General features: G+C 35.8%; 1 protein-coding gene across 1 annotated transcript in view; it reads right to left on the minus strand.

Annotated features, from left to right (window-relative positions):
* Positions 1–734: 734 nt before the first annotated feature.
* Positions 735–16,009, minus strand: part of LOC116895498 (rho GTPase-activating protein 20-like) — a 30,582-nt gene continuing 15,307 nt past the window's right edge. The window contains 10 exon segments of the mRNA XM_032896752.1: positions 735–796; positions 1,511–1,751; positions 4,388–4,571; positions 5,654–5,763; positions 8,203–8,361; positions 9,599–9,738; positions 10,642–10,776; positions 10,779–10,899; positions 14,145–14,334; positions 14,723–14,832. Of these exon segments, the coding sequence (XP_032752643.1) occupies positions 735–796; positions 1,511–1,751; positions 4,388–4,571; positions 5,654–5,763; positions 8,203–8,361; positions 9,599–9,738; positions 10,642–10,776; positions 10,779–10,899; positions 14,145–14,334; positions 14,723–14,832 (1,452 nt within the window).

Genomic DNA, 16,009 nt, shown 5'->3' on the forward strand with positions numbered 1-16,009 from the left:
CCTATTCCTTAGGCATAGCTCCTGGAATGAATAAAAAGAAGCAGCTCACTGAATATGAACATTCGTCATACTCTGCTTCTCAGCAAGGTGAACAACTTCACTAGCTGCAACATCCTGCCATCAGACCCGAAGAATGATGATTCTCTGAGCCAAGTAATGATCTATTTTTCCTAATGAAATTACTGTCTAGAGTACCTTTTCATAGAAATGGGAATATAATTTCTTTTAAAAAAAGTGTTGCTAAAACTCACAGGAGAGTCCAATGTTATTTTACTACTATGTAGTTGATTCTTAGCCATGGGGACTGTTAGTGAGAATCTGGAAGAATTCGGTCGGATAAAGCCCCAACTTTCATTTGTTGAGCAGTACTCAGAATGTCATCTTCATTGTAGTTTGGAAGAAACTATGAATAAAGTGATTCTAGTGGGTCTGTCACATGAATACAGATTTGAGTAACAGATGTAGAGGAGAATACTGAAAATGCCATTTTCCAAAGACTATGGAGAATCATAAATCAGGCACATTGGAGTCTAACAAATAATATAATTCAATAACATTTATTATAATAGAGAATAATATATAATACATAACATAAAGTACATATAGTGAGTAAAACAATTTTAGCAAATAATATGGTTAAATATAAAACTGAAGTTGTTTCTTGTAATAATCTCTTCCGCTATGGTTTGTGGGATGTAGAAGAGAACATTGAAATACAATGACCGGAAACTTCTTTAGTCATGAAGAATTTTCTCTTGTGGAACATTATATTTTGAAGTTGTTCCATTGTGCCCTGCTAAATGAAACATAAAATGTCATCATTAGACAAACATTATCAGATAACAGATTCGTACCACTTCAGATACGATTAATTTTTCAGTATATTTTTTATACTCTAAACTAAGAATTACTTCAGTTAACAATATATCTGATTTTGAACATTGTTACTTGTTAAATCAGGCATGTTTTAGCCTCTTTATTATTCTTCATATATGTGGTTGTAGTGGATCTTGGGCAACATAATATTCATACCAAGTGATAAGCATTTGGCAAGATTATCTCTCAAAAAAATTAAACAAGGTTTTTGTCCAAAGATAGAAAACCTTGTTAGAGCATGGTATAACCTTGTAGTATGTTTAATGGATTTTTTAATCAAATAATTGTTTCTAAGTTATCTTGTCAAAAATAATTGAACATCTAAGACATTCTATATTACTTATGGATCATGGGAAGAAGTAAGAGAATATCACATGTAATATTCTGGAATTCTTATAGGGATAATTATGGAATCCTTCTATTATACATACATATGTACACACATACACACATATTCATATATAATTTTGTTTAAAATTGTTTTATAAAATTTTGTTTAATAATGTTGTTTAAAAACATTTCCCATAATCTAATATCATTATGTGCCCCAATGCTGCTCTGATATTTAAGATTTATGAAATCAGAGATTGTTATCATCCTTCCATTCATTTGATAACTAATTAAAACTTCTTACCTGTAGGACCTCCCTCATGAGGAAAAGCAGATGACATATTTAATTCTTTAGTATTAGCCTTTGAGGTCTTCACATTGTAGTCATCTATGGTTTCAATCATAAGAGTTTCTTTTCCAGAAGTATTTAATGTATCAGAAGATAGGTTGATGTCATAAGACTTCTGATCATCTTCACAAAATATATTATCATTTTCTCCAAATAATTCTTGACAGTTGTCAATCATGATTTGTATAATGGACAACTGTAACAACACAAGGCAAAAACAAGATCCTCTCATTTCACATTGTTTACAAAATTGAAATCAATAAAATTTGAAATCCAAAATGATGAGGAAAATAGCAGTTACTATCAGCAGATATGAGCCTGAGAAATGAAGTCTGTGTCTGAAATGGAGACTCTAAGTTCTTTGTGACTTAATAAACATAGTAAAAATTTCATACATATTGCAAAGAATGAAGGAACTACTAAAGCAAAGTAATATTTCAGAGCTGATGAGCTGCCAGAATAAATATGAATGAATCAAATTAATGACTTCAAAGCTTTCTTTAATTGTTGATGTTCTGCTGGGGTGTGGGGAGAAGGTGGAGTTTCATTGTGAATGTTTGAATGGGTTGACTGTCTAATTCCAAGAATCATAATATATGATCCCATCTTTGTTACACTTTTCATGTGTTTTACATGGCTTGGCTTTCGTGGAGGAAGTATGTCATTGCTTAGAATTTAAGTTTACAGTTTGGTTGTCCTTCCTTCCTTCCTGTAGCCACGCTCCTCTGTGATGCAATTGAAGAACTGTAATCCCTCTACATCTCTAAGTTCCAAATAAACACTTACTTCAATAAGTTGCATTGGTCCTTGTTTTTCTTTAAAGCAATAGAAAAATGACTGAGAGAAGAAGTTGGTGAGAAGGGGTATCTTAGTTGACACAATGCCCCCATCAGATTTGTCTATTATGTAGCGAAGTCTAAGGTATATTGCTTAAGAATGGAATTTGTAAGACCTGTACCTCCACAGTTGTGCCACCCTTGAGCTTTTGATCAAAGAAAGATATGAGGTACAGGGCAATTGGCAGAACACCTACTCAACTCCTGCTTCAATTCTTGCCTCCAGGTTCCTGCCCTGCTTTGGTTTGTGCCATGACATTTCTCAGTATTTAACTGGTAACTAGAAGTGTATCATTAAGAGTAACCTGTCCTCCATGAGTGGCTTTTCATAAGTGTTTTATTACAGCGATAGTGGTAAATTAAGACACTTTCTAAATGGAACGAGCTTTTCCCTAGGCTATCATATGCCATTGTGTGTGATATCACCTGACTTCCTTCTTGTGGAACTTTTTTTCTGAAACTCTTAGGTAAAATATACCCTTTGCTTTCCTTTTGTTGTTGTTGTTGTTGTTGTTATTTTGTGGGGGTTTTTTTGTCAATCTTTTCCTTTTCAAAATGCATATTCTTCACTGATTCCATGTGAAATTCTCATCATGAAACACATTAACACTCATTTTCCTATCTTTCCGCCTGCCTTCTCCTCTGGTAACATCCCACCAAAATTTAAAAAATTAAAAATTTAATAAATTTTTAAATGATTATTAAAGTGAGGGAAGAGGGGGTTGTGAGGATGGGACTTGGAGGAAGGAACTCAAGGCAATCAGGATATAAAGTAAATAAATTAGTAAAAATATTAATGCATGTGGGTATAGTAAACTTAAGAGCTACAGAAAACCTGAGGTACATAAGATAGCACCTAAAATAATGCAAACATACACTATTCTTTTTCATATAAGTAGGAGTTAGTGCTAAAATATTACAAAGTGCATTACATGATATACACTAGACTTTTATCATTATTCATTACATCACATAAAGTAATTATATGCAATTATATAATTATATGCACCTATATAATTATATGCAATGTGCTTTTATATGACAAGCAGTGTAGTTGGGGGGTGAATATTTCTAAATTATAATAATCTCACCACTAATTCATGCTGAAATGGACTGGGTATAGAGCTCTCCTGAGAAACACATCTAGAGCATGGCCAATACAGAGATCAATGCTAGCAGCAAACCATCAAATTGAGAACAGGACCCCCTTGGGTGAAATTAGAGGAAGTATAGAAAGAGTTGAAGGAGTTTGCAACATAATAAAAACAACAATGCCAATCAACCAGAGCTTCCAGGGACTAAACCACTACTGAAAGACTATACATGGACTGACCCAGGGCTCCAACTGCATACGTAAGAAGATAATAGCCTTGGGGCACCAGTGGAAGGGGAAGCCCTTGGTCCTGCCAAGGTTGAACCCTGGCCAGTGCACAGGAATATGTGGGAGAACTCAGGGGGATGGATTGGGGAATATCCATATTGGGGGGAGGAGTGGAGGGAATGGGGCCTATGGACAGGACATTGGGAAGGGGAATAACTTTGAAATGTAAGTAAAGAAATATATCCAATAAAAAATAAAAAATACAAATCCTAAAAAAAGGAAACACAAAAGAAACACAAGTATCATGTGCTCCAAAGGATGTCTACAAGAGAAAACAAACAAAACACTAGGTAATCGGGATATTTTTTCAACTTCACTGTAGTCTCCTTGAACTACCACTATACATGCCAGGATGTTGCTGGTTAAAACATCAATATCTAAAATAAATATCTGTAAAGAAAAAAGGAAAGAAAGAACCAAAAAGAAATGATTCAATTACATCAAAGTACATTAAAATTCCCTTTCCCAATCCTTCCTGAAATAGATCAGTGCATCTCCCACACCAGAAAATGCAATTTTCCGATGTCCCTTAATATCTGTAATCTTGCTGAGGTATTCCCAATTCCTGAATTACAATGACGACTTTGTTCCCACAGGGAAAATCAGACCCCTTACCTTCTTTGAGAGATCCCTCCCAAATAAGGTCTTGCAAGTCGGATTCCATAAAACATGAGGTGCTATGCGAACAGACAAGTCAAAGCTGTCTAAATGGTTCGTAGAAGCGGCTTTAATTTTTTGTAGAACACAGATGAGTTGCTTAAGCAAAACGTAGTTTGGCTTTGGCATCTTCAAAAGGATACTATACATATAAATAGGAGAATTTTACTGATGGTCCTGCAAGTAATGTTACTTACAAAACTCTAAATTTAAAGAAAAATCGGTGTAAAAGTTTTGTAGACCAGCTCACTGGATACTCAGATTGCAAAATGAATAAGAATATACAGTCAAAGTATTGCCTTAAGTTTTTTCTGGAAATCACTTCTCCCTATAGAATTATGGGAAATATTTAAATTTTGTATGAATTTCTGTGTACTACAAGTATAGCTGTTATCCACAGAACCCAGAGGAAGGTATCAGGATCCCTGGTATTAGAGAGAATAAAGATTGATGCAGGCCATGTCTGTTCTGTGTATGGAAACATCCAGTGTTGTTAAACAGTGAAACATCTTTCCAGCCACCATCAGAACACATTAAATATCTAATACAGTATGAATTCATGTAACACTCTCATGACACTGTAGAAAATAAGGATCAAAAAGCACACTAGTGACTCTATACACTGCAATTATAAAAAGCTTCTGCTGTAGGCAAGGCAGAAATGTTGGATTCCTGGGTAGCAATGTGAGCTCAAAGCTTGTGCTACTTAGGAAATATTTCTATGAAGCATCATACCGAAAAATGATTCAAAGAAGTCAAAGCTATAACTGATGCAGTCTTCTCTACGTAGTTATTGAGAAAGACAAACTTTGTAATAGCTTCAATTAGTGACATATATTTAACATGTGAAATATTCACAATACCATGATAATAGGATGCAAAGATCCCACAGGCATTATATACATATACTTATTTTGTTTCACACAGGAAATCAAAGCAATAGACTAGGCTGACCTGCACACAACATGTTACATAGGCTGTCTTGTAACCCATGACAGTTATAATGTAGAAGACTCTCAAATTGTGGGATTACAGACATGATTCAACACTCTAGCTTGAGAAATGAATTTGTTTATAAGGTGAATTTATAAGGTGAATATAAATGTCTGAGCAAAGGAAACCTCTTGGCATGGGACATCATTCCAGTTTTCAATCTATAAACACAAGCCTTTGTACCTTAAAAAAGCACTGTTTCTATATTAGTGCAGTTCCCCATGTGCTTACTTTTGGATGGCTGCAATTTTTCCAAGGAGAGGTCCTTCATCTGGGACGCTAAGCCAATTTTCATATAAACCACAAGAAAGTAAACTGCCTTTGATATTTTGGATAAAGTCCTTTTTTTTTAAAATGCAAACAAAGAAGTAATGGTCAATGTAAATTGCAGAACGTTATTGAGAAATATTTTTGTTTAAAATTTAGCAGTTTAGACCTGTGATTCTCAACTTGTGTCATGATCTTTTTGGGGGTCACATATTATATATCCTCCACATCAGATTTTAAATTATACATTATAATTCATAACAGTAGCAAAATCAGTTATGAAATAACAGCAAAATTAAGTCATGTTTAGGGGGGACCACAGCATCACGAACTATATTAGAGTTACAGGATTAGGGAGGCTGACAACCACTGGTTGAGACCCTATTTCCTCAAGAGGTTTTCTTCCTGTCAACTACCCAGAACCTTGGCTCAAAAGTCGAACCTACAGGCAAGAACTCATGTGTTCTTAGCTAGGACTAGAATCAAAGAAGCAGATTTCTGGCTACACTACCATTGAAATAAACCTACTCTGTTCAAATTTCCCTCCCTGGCTTGCAGTTTACTCAACTACCTGCAAGCAGAGATCTGTACTCCACTTCACAGCCTGATGGGTGGGACATCCAGACAGGAGTCTATCATAACTGCTCTCCAAATGGCTTCACCCAGCAGCTGACTGAACCAGATAAGGAGAGTCACAGACCTACATAGGATGGAGTTCAGTGACTCACAGGGAAGAGTTGGGGAAAGAAATCATGGTCCTGAGAAGACAGGTATTCCACAGGAAGACCAACAGAGTCAGTGAGAATGGAACATTGGGGGCTATGAAGGACTGACCACCAACCCAATAGCATATAGAAGGTGCATCATGACTTATGGCACATGTGTGGGAAATGTGCAGCTCGGTCTCCATGTGAATCTTCATGTAGAGTGGGGTTCCCTAAAGCTGTTGAGTGTCTGTGGAAATCGTTCACCCTCTGGCGTCAGTAGAATTGATGTACTAATTCTGAAGAGAGTTCATGTGCCAGGATGAGAGCATAAATCAGGGGGCCCTAACCAGATCAGAGGGGAAGGGAAGAGACTCTGAAGAGTGATGAGGTAGGGACAGCACTCAAGATTTAGAAAGAGTAAATAAACAAATTATTAAATAAGTAAATAGATAAATAGAAAACAATAATCAAATTACAGTAAAAAGAAAAAAGAAAAAGAAAAAATGTGTAGTAACCATTAAAAAAAATCAACAAAACTAACAAATACCTAAGTACTCTTCGAGAAAAAAAGCAACCATCAAAAAATGGCAGCGTCTGTAAGTATCTCATTCTGATTGTATAATCTGGTGAAACTGTACTTCCTTTCATATAATATACAAGGGCACCTCTGCTTACAAGTCCACTTTGAATAGTTGTGAACTTTCTTGAGCATTCTGTTTTACAAGTCAGAAGATCTCCCAGTTTTATATCCACTACTTTTAATGTGTAAATATTCAACTATTTAAATTAATTGTAAACAGCAGCCTGGTTGAAGCACAGAAAAGTGTCTTACTTCATGAAGTGCCACAATAAACTTTCATGTTTTATCAAGGACTGCAAATCAGAAAAATGGAAGATTGTCTGTTTTTTGTGAACATTTAAATTGCTATGAATACACATGGACTCCTTCAGTTACTGATCTTCATATTCCTCCCCATGAGGTATCCAGGTTTCTGGCAATGAGTGCCAGATGCCCTTGTCAGGCTCTCTGGCCAAAGAGGGACAATTCAGTAATTTTGCCTAATGTTATTAAGCATGTGTACTCTCAGAGCACTATCTTTTCTCTTGAGGTCTGGACCATAGCTCCACAGTCTACTGAGAGGCAAACTCAGATCATGGCCCAAATAAAAAAATAAAGCAATGATATTTGCTCCAGAGTTACAGCTTTTCACTGGTAAGTTAAGCATGGAAGACTATTTTGAAAAAGGTTAGGCTAATTTTTCATTATTTGAGAATTAGGATGGCGATATTTTGCAAAAGTGAGGGTGTTGTTTTATTTATTTACAATTGGTAGAGATGGAAAACAATTTCATGTATTTACTGGACAGAGTGCAACATCCAACTCTCTCATAACCTATTAAAATCTGTCATGGACTAGCTCTTTTGTACTGTTGTTATTTAGGAGGAATATTTTTGGTCAGTATGATTTGAGATATGTGTTTGTTAAACGCACATTTCCCACTATTATTACTTGCCCTGCTATTACTCTCGTGGTACAGTCAGAGGTGACGTCAGTGGGGACATTTGTATTGCCAAACCAAATTCCATCTGATATTTGAGGAAGTTAACTTCTAACAGATGATGTTCACCTGTGACTTTGTGATGAATCTTTGAGCTTCTCAAACTTTTACCTACCTTGCCTCTTACCAAGAGGTCATGTGTCTATAGTTCAAGGAAACTGTCATCATCATGTAATCTCAAGGACAGGAACCACAAATATATCTCCAGAGGGATGCTGAATGTTGGTGATGCAAAAACATTCCTTACCATTACTACAGAAGCGAGAGTGAGCACGGATTCTTCTTTCAAGTTAATATGTTTTCCGGTGTTAACCTTTTCCTTAAGGGACCAGTATGATTTTTCCGATTGCATTCTGAATATGTCATCAGAACATTGTCCTTTTTCTGCAATTACGGACAACATATCCTGTGTAGGATAAGGATAATCTTGTATTATTAGAGATCCACACACCTGAAGCACAAATATGTCTTTTATTGTGAACCTGAGCAAAGACTATTTTGGAATGCCGAGCTACAGCGTAGAAGACTAAAGGAGACCTTGAACTTTTTTGTTTTAGCCTCCAAATATATTTTCCTCCCTAATCCGTTTTCCCCAATTTGAAACATCAGGGTTTTGTTGGACTCAGATAATTCTCAGCACTGAATCACACTTCTGTTCCAAAGCACTTGTTGTGAATGGTCCTCTCTCATTTTTCTTTTCTAATATGAATATCTTTCTAAAGCATGCCATTCTAAGTTACCATTGGAATATTTCTCTTTCAGAGATCACATCGTTATTTTACTTCCTGTTTCTCCTGGCCTCTCTATGAATCTGAACATCCTAAACTTTTGAGACTTTTATTCCCTTCTTCTGTGACTTCTTATTTCCAGCTATCTATGCCTAAAGCTGCTGTCCCATTTAAAAACCCAGGTAAATTTCAATCATTCTTCCCTGGTTTCACAATGTAAATATGATGACCGTAAATATATTTACTCCTATTTTCAATTGGTTACATGTTTATAATCATTGTTAACAGAAAATTCTGCTATAAAATACCATGTGTCTAACATGAAAAACTTGCTCACATGCAGCATAAATTCCTGGCAGAGACATAGGGCTAAAATAGATGTTTGATAGTAAGTGAAAATAGTAGCTGGAAATCTAGTAGTTTACTTAAAATAGACTAAATCATATTATGTGGAATTTACATATAGTCCATTAGGATTAAAATATTAGTATATAGCAAAGAACAATGTGAATATTTCATTCAGTGATAATATCAAATCAAGGTCTACAGATAATTTTAATTATAATATTGAGCAACCTCAGTTAAGGTAGATTCTAGAGTAATATGGAGGCATAATGCTGTAGAAATAATTGATAGTTGAGGAATCAGCGGGGCACCTCCATAGATCCATTTCATTCAACAAGCTTGTTAATTTGGGTCTTTGCTGAAATCAGTGCAGAGCATAGGAATACAACTTCCTTTCTTTTTTTCATTTTTATTTAAATTATATGACTCAAACATCATTGGGATTTATTTCTATTTTCATGAATAGATTATCTATAGATTCATCTGGTTAATGTAATAATTTACTTAAAACAAAGCTTCAGAAAAAATTATGTGAAATAGGAGAGCTGTAAAATCCAAAATGAAACTCACAAGTATCACAGCAGGCACATTAACGTCTTTGAGAATATTGGGGGAAGAATTCCCCAATTCTTTTTTGGTTTCTGGTGTTGGTGAATGTTGAATAGGTTCTGGTTGGGTTGTGTACTCATGTCCTTCACCTTTCTCTGAGGCTAGGAAAGAAGGGAAATCATTTGCTGTAATTGAAGTCACTTAGTCCTTGAATGCCTTTTTCATTTTATAGCCTGCATATCTTGTATATCATCACAAATACACAGAAAATAACTAATCAGTATCATAACCTTTAGTAATAAGATTGCTTTATAAGGCACTGGATATATAGATGCATATGGGCCAAATTTCTGGTATAAAAATTAAAGTCTTCTGTTTGTCTTGAAAGCTATGCGTATAGGTATTAGAATAAAGCATTAATATATTACCCAATCTTTGACTCCCCTGTGACCTTTTTGACTGAACAGCCATGGACAACTGTAAACTAACAGTAAAACAACTTGCCTGATTTCATTTCTAATACAGCCCTTCAGTTTCCTGCCCTGAACTGTGAGCTCAAATCTGATATCATTCAGTCTATGTTGCCAATATGGGTATATTATTCTATACTCTAGGACTTGCATATGAGAAAAGCATGGTGGCACATTCCTTTGTTCCAAGATTATTCCAAGACAGAGCCTAGGGGATCTTTGTGAGTTTGAGGTCAGCCCGGTCTACAAGGTAAGTTTGAGGACAGCCAAAGCTTTTACATAGAGAAAACCCAATTTGGTATTGAATTGCTATTCTGAGAATCTATGTTAATAATCTATCACTAAAAGTATCATTTTTTTACACATCCTTAATTACTAATCTCATTTCTGGTATTAACCTCTAAGATAAACTCAGGACCAGTGACAAATGTACCAAACTTTGGAGGCAAATTTCAACACTAGGGTAATACATGCCCAGGTGAAGTTTCCCTTCACATGACTTAGTAAATTTTTCATTGCTGTTTGTTGTAGTTCATGTTTTCTGTGCTTAAAGATTCTAAGTTTTAGTTATGGCAGTAGAACAACTCTACACACCTAGAATGCCCTCATATGGAATTGAAGCAGCTGCACTTCTCGGCAGTTCCTCAAAATCAGGGGTGCATGTCCTCTCACCGGGGCAGCTGCTGAGTCCATGTTCCGTTTCCTCCATGATCCCATTGTTAGATGGAGATTCTGGGAACATGGGTACTTCAGTCCGGGAGGATTGTATAGCGATGTTTCATACCAAACTGCCACAACGTCCTCTCCAAACAGTTCTGGAGAATTGTCGATCATAAATGTTACCAGAGAAATCTGTGACAAATGGGGCAAACAGAGAGGGTCTTTGTCATTTTGCATGGTTACAAATCACATTTTACTTATGATTCTTTGAGGTTAAAAGTAGGCAACATCAAACTCAATAGAGAGAAACTTAAAGCAATCCCAGGAAAATCAGGTACTGGACAAGGGTGCCCATTCTCTCCCTAGTTATTCAATATAGTACTTGAAGTCCTAGCCAGAGCATTCAGACAACCAAAGGAGGTCAAAGGAACACAAATTGGAAAGAATTCAGAATATCACTATTTCCAGATGATATGTTCGTATGCTTAAGTGCAAAAGTTCCCTGAGAGTTATGATAAATAACTTTAGGAAAGTGGCTGGATATAAAATTAACTCAAATAAGAAGCTTTCTTCTACTCCAAAAATAAACAGGCTGAGAAAGAAATCAGGGAAATGCCACTCTTCAAAATAGTCACAAATAACATCATATACCTCAGAGTGAGTTTAACCTGTTAAGAAATGATCTGTATAACAATATATTCAAGGCTCTGAAGAAAGAAAATGAAGTAGATCTATGAAGATGGAAAGATCCCCCATACCCTTGGATTGGCCTGACTAATATTATAAAAATGGCCATTTTGTCAAGAGGAATCTACAGGTTCAATGCAATACCCATCAAAATTCCAACTCATTTCTTCAGAGAGTTAGAAAGAAAAATTTGCAATTCATTTGGAGAAATGAAAAACTCAGGTTAATGAAAACTATCCTCAACAATAAAGAACTCTGGGGGAATCACCATCCCAAATCTCAAACTATTTTACAAAGCAATAGTGATAAAAATACATGGTATTGGTAAAAAGACAGGAAGGTAGATCAATGGAATAGAATTTAAGGCCCTGAAATAAACCCACACAACCTATGATCACTTGATATTTTACAAAGGAGTCAAAACCACACACTGGGAAAAAAAGATAGCATTTTCAACAAATGGTGCTGGTTCAACTGGAGGTCAGCATGTAGAAGAGTGCAGATCGATCCATTCTTATCACCTTGTACAAAGCATAAGTCCAAGTGGATCAAGGACATCCTCATCAAAAAAGTTACACTCAAACTAATAGATGAAACAGTGGGTAAGAGTCTCGAACACATGGACACTGAGGAGAACACCCATGGCTTAGGTTCTAAAACCAAGAATGGACAACTGGGACCTCATAAAACTGCAAAATTTTCATTAAGGTAAAGCACACTGTCCTTAGGACAAAATGGCAAGCAATACATTGAGAAAAGATCTTTATAAATCCCACATCTCATAGAGGACTAATATCCAATATATACAAGAACTCAGGAAGTTAGACTTCAGAGTAAAATAACCCTACTTATAAAATGGGTCAGAGCTAGAGATGAATTCTCAGCTAAAGAATATCGAATGGCAGAGAAGCACCTAAAGAAATGCTCAACATTCATAGTCATCAGGAAAAGCAAATCAAAACAACCCTGTGATTCCACCTCACCCCAGTCAGAATGAATAAGATAAAAAACACAGGCGACAGCAGATTCTGCCAAGGATGTGGGGCAAGAGAAACACTCTTCCATTGCTGGTACAACAATTCTGAAATCAGTCTCGAGGTTCCTCTGAAAACTGGATATTCCAATACTTGAGGACCCAGCTATACCACTCCAGGGCATATACCCAAAAGATACCCCAAAATACAACAAAGACACATGCTACACTATGTTCATAGCAGCCTTATTTATAATAGCCAGAAACTGGAAAGAACCAGATGCCTTCAAAAGAGGAAAGAATACAGAAAATGTGATACATCTACACAATGGAGTAGTAAATAGCTATCAAAAAAATGACTTCATGAAATTCATAGGCAAATGGATGGAACTAAAAAAATGTCATCCTGAGTGAGGTAACCCAATCACAAAAAACACACACATAGTATCCATTCACAGATAAGTGGAAATTACCCAAAACTCGAATTGCCTAACAAACAATCACAGACCACAGGAAATTCAAGAAGGATGACCAAAGTGCAAATGCTTCAGACATTCCTAAAAGGGGGAATAAAAATATTGATAGGAGCATAAATAGTGACAAATTTGGAGCAGAGACTGGAGGAATGACCATTGAGAGCCTGCCCCTCCTCCCAGCCCATATATATACATCTAGCAAATCTAGACAAAATTCATTAAGCCAAGTAGTGCCTGGTGACACAAGTGTGATGTAGCTGTCTCCTGAGATGCCCAGCTACAGCATGACAAATATAAAGGTGAATGCTAACAGCAAACCATTGAACTGAGAACAGTGTTCACATTTGTGGAGTCAGAGAAAGGTTTAAAGGACCTGAAGAGGCTTGCAACCCTATAAGAACAAGAATACCAATCAACAAGAGCTCCCAGGGAATAAACCACTACCCAAAGAGTACACATGGACAGCCACATGGCTCCAGCTGCATATGTAGCAGAGGATGGCCTTGTTGGCCACAAAAGAGAAGAAGCCCTTAGTCCTGCCAAGGCTGGACCCCTCCAATATAGGCAATTGTCAGAGCCGGGAGGTTGGTAGGGAATGCTTTGGGAGGAGGGGATGCCTTATAGAAGGGGTATGGGGATGGGATAGGCGGTTTAAGAACAGCAAACCTGGAAAGGGAATAATATTTGAAATTTAAATGAGAAATATCCAATAAAACATTATTATTAAAAGAAAAAAGAAAAACTCTGAAAGATCATTATTGGTTATAAAATTAAAGGGAAATTTTTTGAGAGATTTTGAGTTCAGATGATCAAGTGTTATCATCACAGTGCAATATTATATGAGGATGATTTTAGGTTTTCAAATTGTGATGGCCAGCATGTGTTATATACTGTCCACTTGATTGATTTTGGTTGCCTTTCTTTGGTTGAGGACACCCCCTTCTACACTGATTACATTAGAATTCTGACTTCATTGCTAAACCCAATACCCAGAATTTATTTCTTTATCATTTCACAGAATTTTCTTCTTGACACTTTAGTCTAAGAATATTCTAAATCACAATTGACAAAACACTGAGTCACTGAGCTCAAATAACAATTTACATCTTACTTACTTAAAATGCACCAATGATTCTTCCTCTCCAGAAAAACAGCAAAGGTGTATGTATTTTACAAAACGAACCAAAACCAAAACCAAACAATCAACAATAATAAAATAGCCCAGACTCTCAGGACAACCCTGTTTTCCTGTCTCATTATCAAGGCTTATCAAACTAGTCATTGAGGTCTTATCTAATTACCTTTTTGGCGATATCATTTGTCAATATTTTATTTCTGTAGCTAGGAAGCCATAAAATACATGGGGCTGTCTGAAGAGACAGAATGAATGATGACATATTATTAACAGAAGACTTTGTTTTTATTTGATGTAGTATTCTAAACAGTTGTCTGAGAAGATCAGCATTAGGTTTTGGAAGTTTTTCTAGAAGACTGAACAAAAAAAAAACAGTTATTTTAAAACAAGTTTACTCGATTTGTAAATATGAAGAAAGGGGACAGAGTACTTGTATCTTATGAATGGGCATGTGTGAATAAAATGAAAACGTATATTCAAAATATTGCTTGAAATGTTTCCGCAGATTCAGGGGAAATGACAAATTTAAGTGGAATACAAATCTGAGATCAGAAGCATAGTCCACTGTGCCTCCCCTGTCACACTTCTGTTTGAAAATGTCTTCCAAGTGTGTAAACAACTGTAATCATTCCCTGTCACTCAGTATTTTTAGTGAATATTTCTGTGATGTAAAATCTCTAATGTGTGCAAGCAAATATTACTTCTATTTTGTTGATGTTGTTCATGTAAGTTGGCAACCATTACCTCTTCACTGCTGCTAATTTCTCTTTGTCATTCACCTTCTCGGGTACAGCAAGCCACTGGTCATATAATTTGGAAGTCAGTAAACTTCCTTTGATAGATTGAAGAAACTCCTTAGGAGAGAGAGAAAAAGATATTTTGTGGAAAATTAATTATGGTGATTATTCACAATGTATTCTACTCTAATGTTTAGGTTAGTTCTAACTTTCTTTACAGCTCCCAAACTTCACCCTAGTTAGAATGTTGAGTGATATGTAGGTCCAGTAAGTTTTGTCCATCCAAACTGGAAAACTAGGAGCAGATTTTCAGATGGACTTGGATTGCAGATTATTCTCTTTGTAGCTCAACGTGCTTTTAGTGGACAACTGAGCACACAGAAGAGATCAATACGTCAGATCATGAACTATATTTTTATTAATCATACCATTTATTTACATCTCAAATGGTGACACACTTCCAGGTTACCCCTCCACAAATCCCCTATCCAACATCTGCTCTCCCCAAATGACAGAAATATAAAATTCTGGTAACTAAATAAAAACAACGATAGTAAGTTATTACCTGATTTCTGAGGTGCAGAAATCATGTTTATTACTGGGAGCATGAATCACATGAGGTCATAGCTCTTACAGAAGGTTCTATCATGATTTCACCAAACACACATGATTCCCAAATCTGTTCTGAATATTTAATCTAATATTTATAGATAATGTAGCCCTTACCCATATATCCCATGGATGAAGAGTATTACAGAAAACCACAGCTATTCAAGGTACAGAGTAGAAAATATCTTTTGGCTCTAAGCCCCACTGTGTACATACTACATACTAACTCCTGAATTTTGGGCTTCAAACATTGGTTAAAAGAGTCAAAGTCTATACATCAGAAAATCAAGAAATGTGAGGGAGACTTCACTTTTGATAGTCAAACAGTACAATACATGTGTCAAAACAATTTCTGAATAAAATATCATACATGTTAATAACACTAACTGTGAATGAGTAAATATTGTGAAGATAAATTGCTAGATGAAGAATTATATGGACATAAATATTAAACATGTGAGAAAATTAGTATTTCTGAGAGGGAACACCCTAATTTGTAAGCAAATCACAGTTGGTTTGCTCAGAAATAGTCCATGTACTTCCAAGTCCATAGACTTATCAGATTGTTTTAATATATTTATGTACTCATTTTAAACAATATAATAATAAAAGCAATGGAAAATGGGCCATGTATTTTAGCAGAAGTCGGAGATCGAAATGGAAACAACCTTTGAGCAAGGGAAAG

The sequence above is a fragment of the Rattus rattus genome, chromosome 3 (assembly GCF_011064425.1).
Source record: "Rattus rattus isolate New Zealand chromosome 3, Rrattus_CSIRO_v1, whole genome shotgun sequence".
Classification (NCBI taxonomy): domain Eukaryota; kingdom Metazoa; phylum Chordata; class Mammalia; order Rodentia; family Muridae; genus Rattus; species Rattus rattus.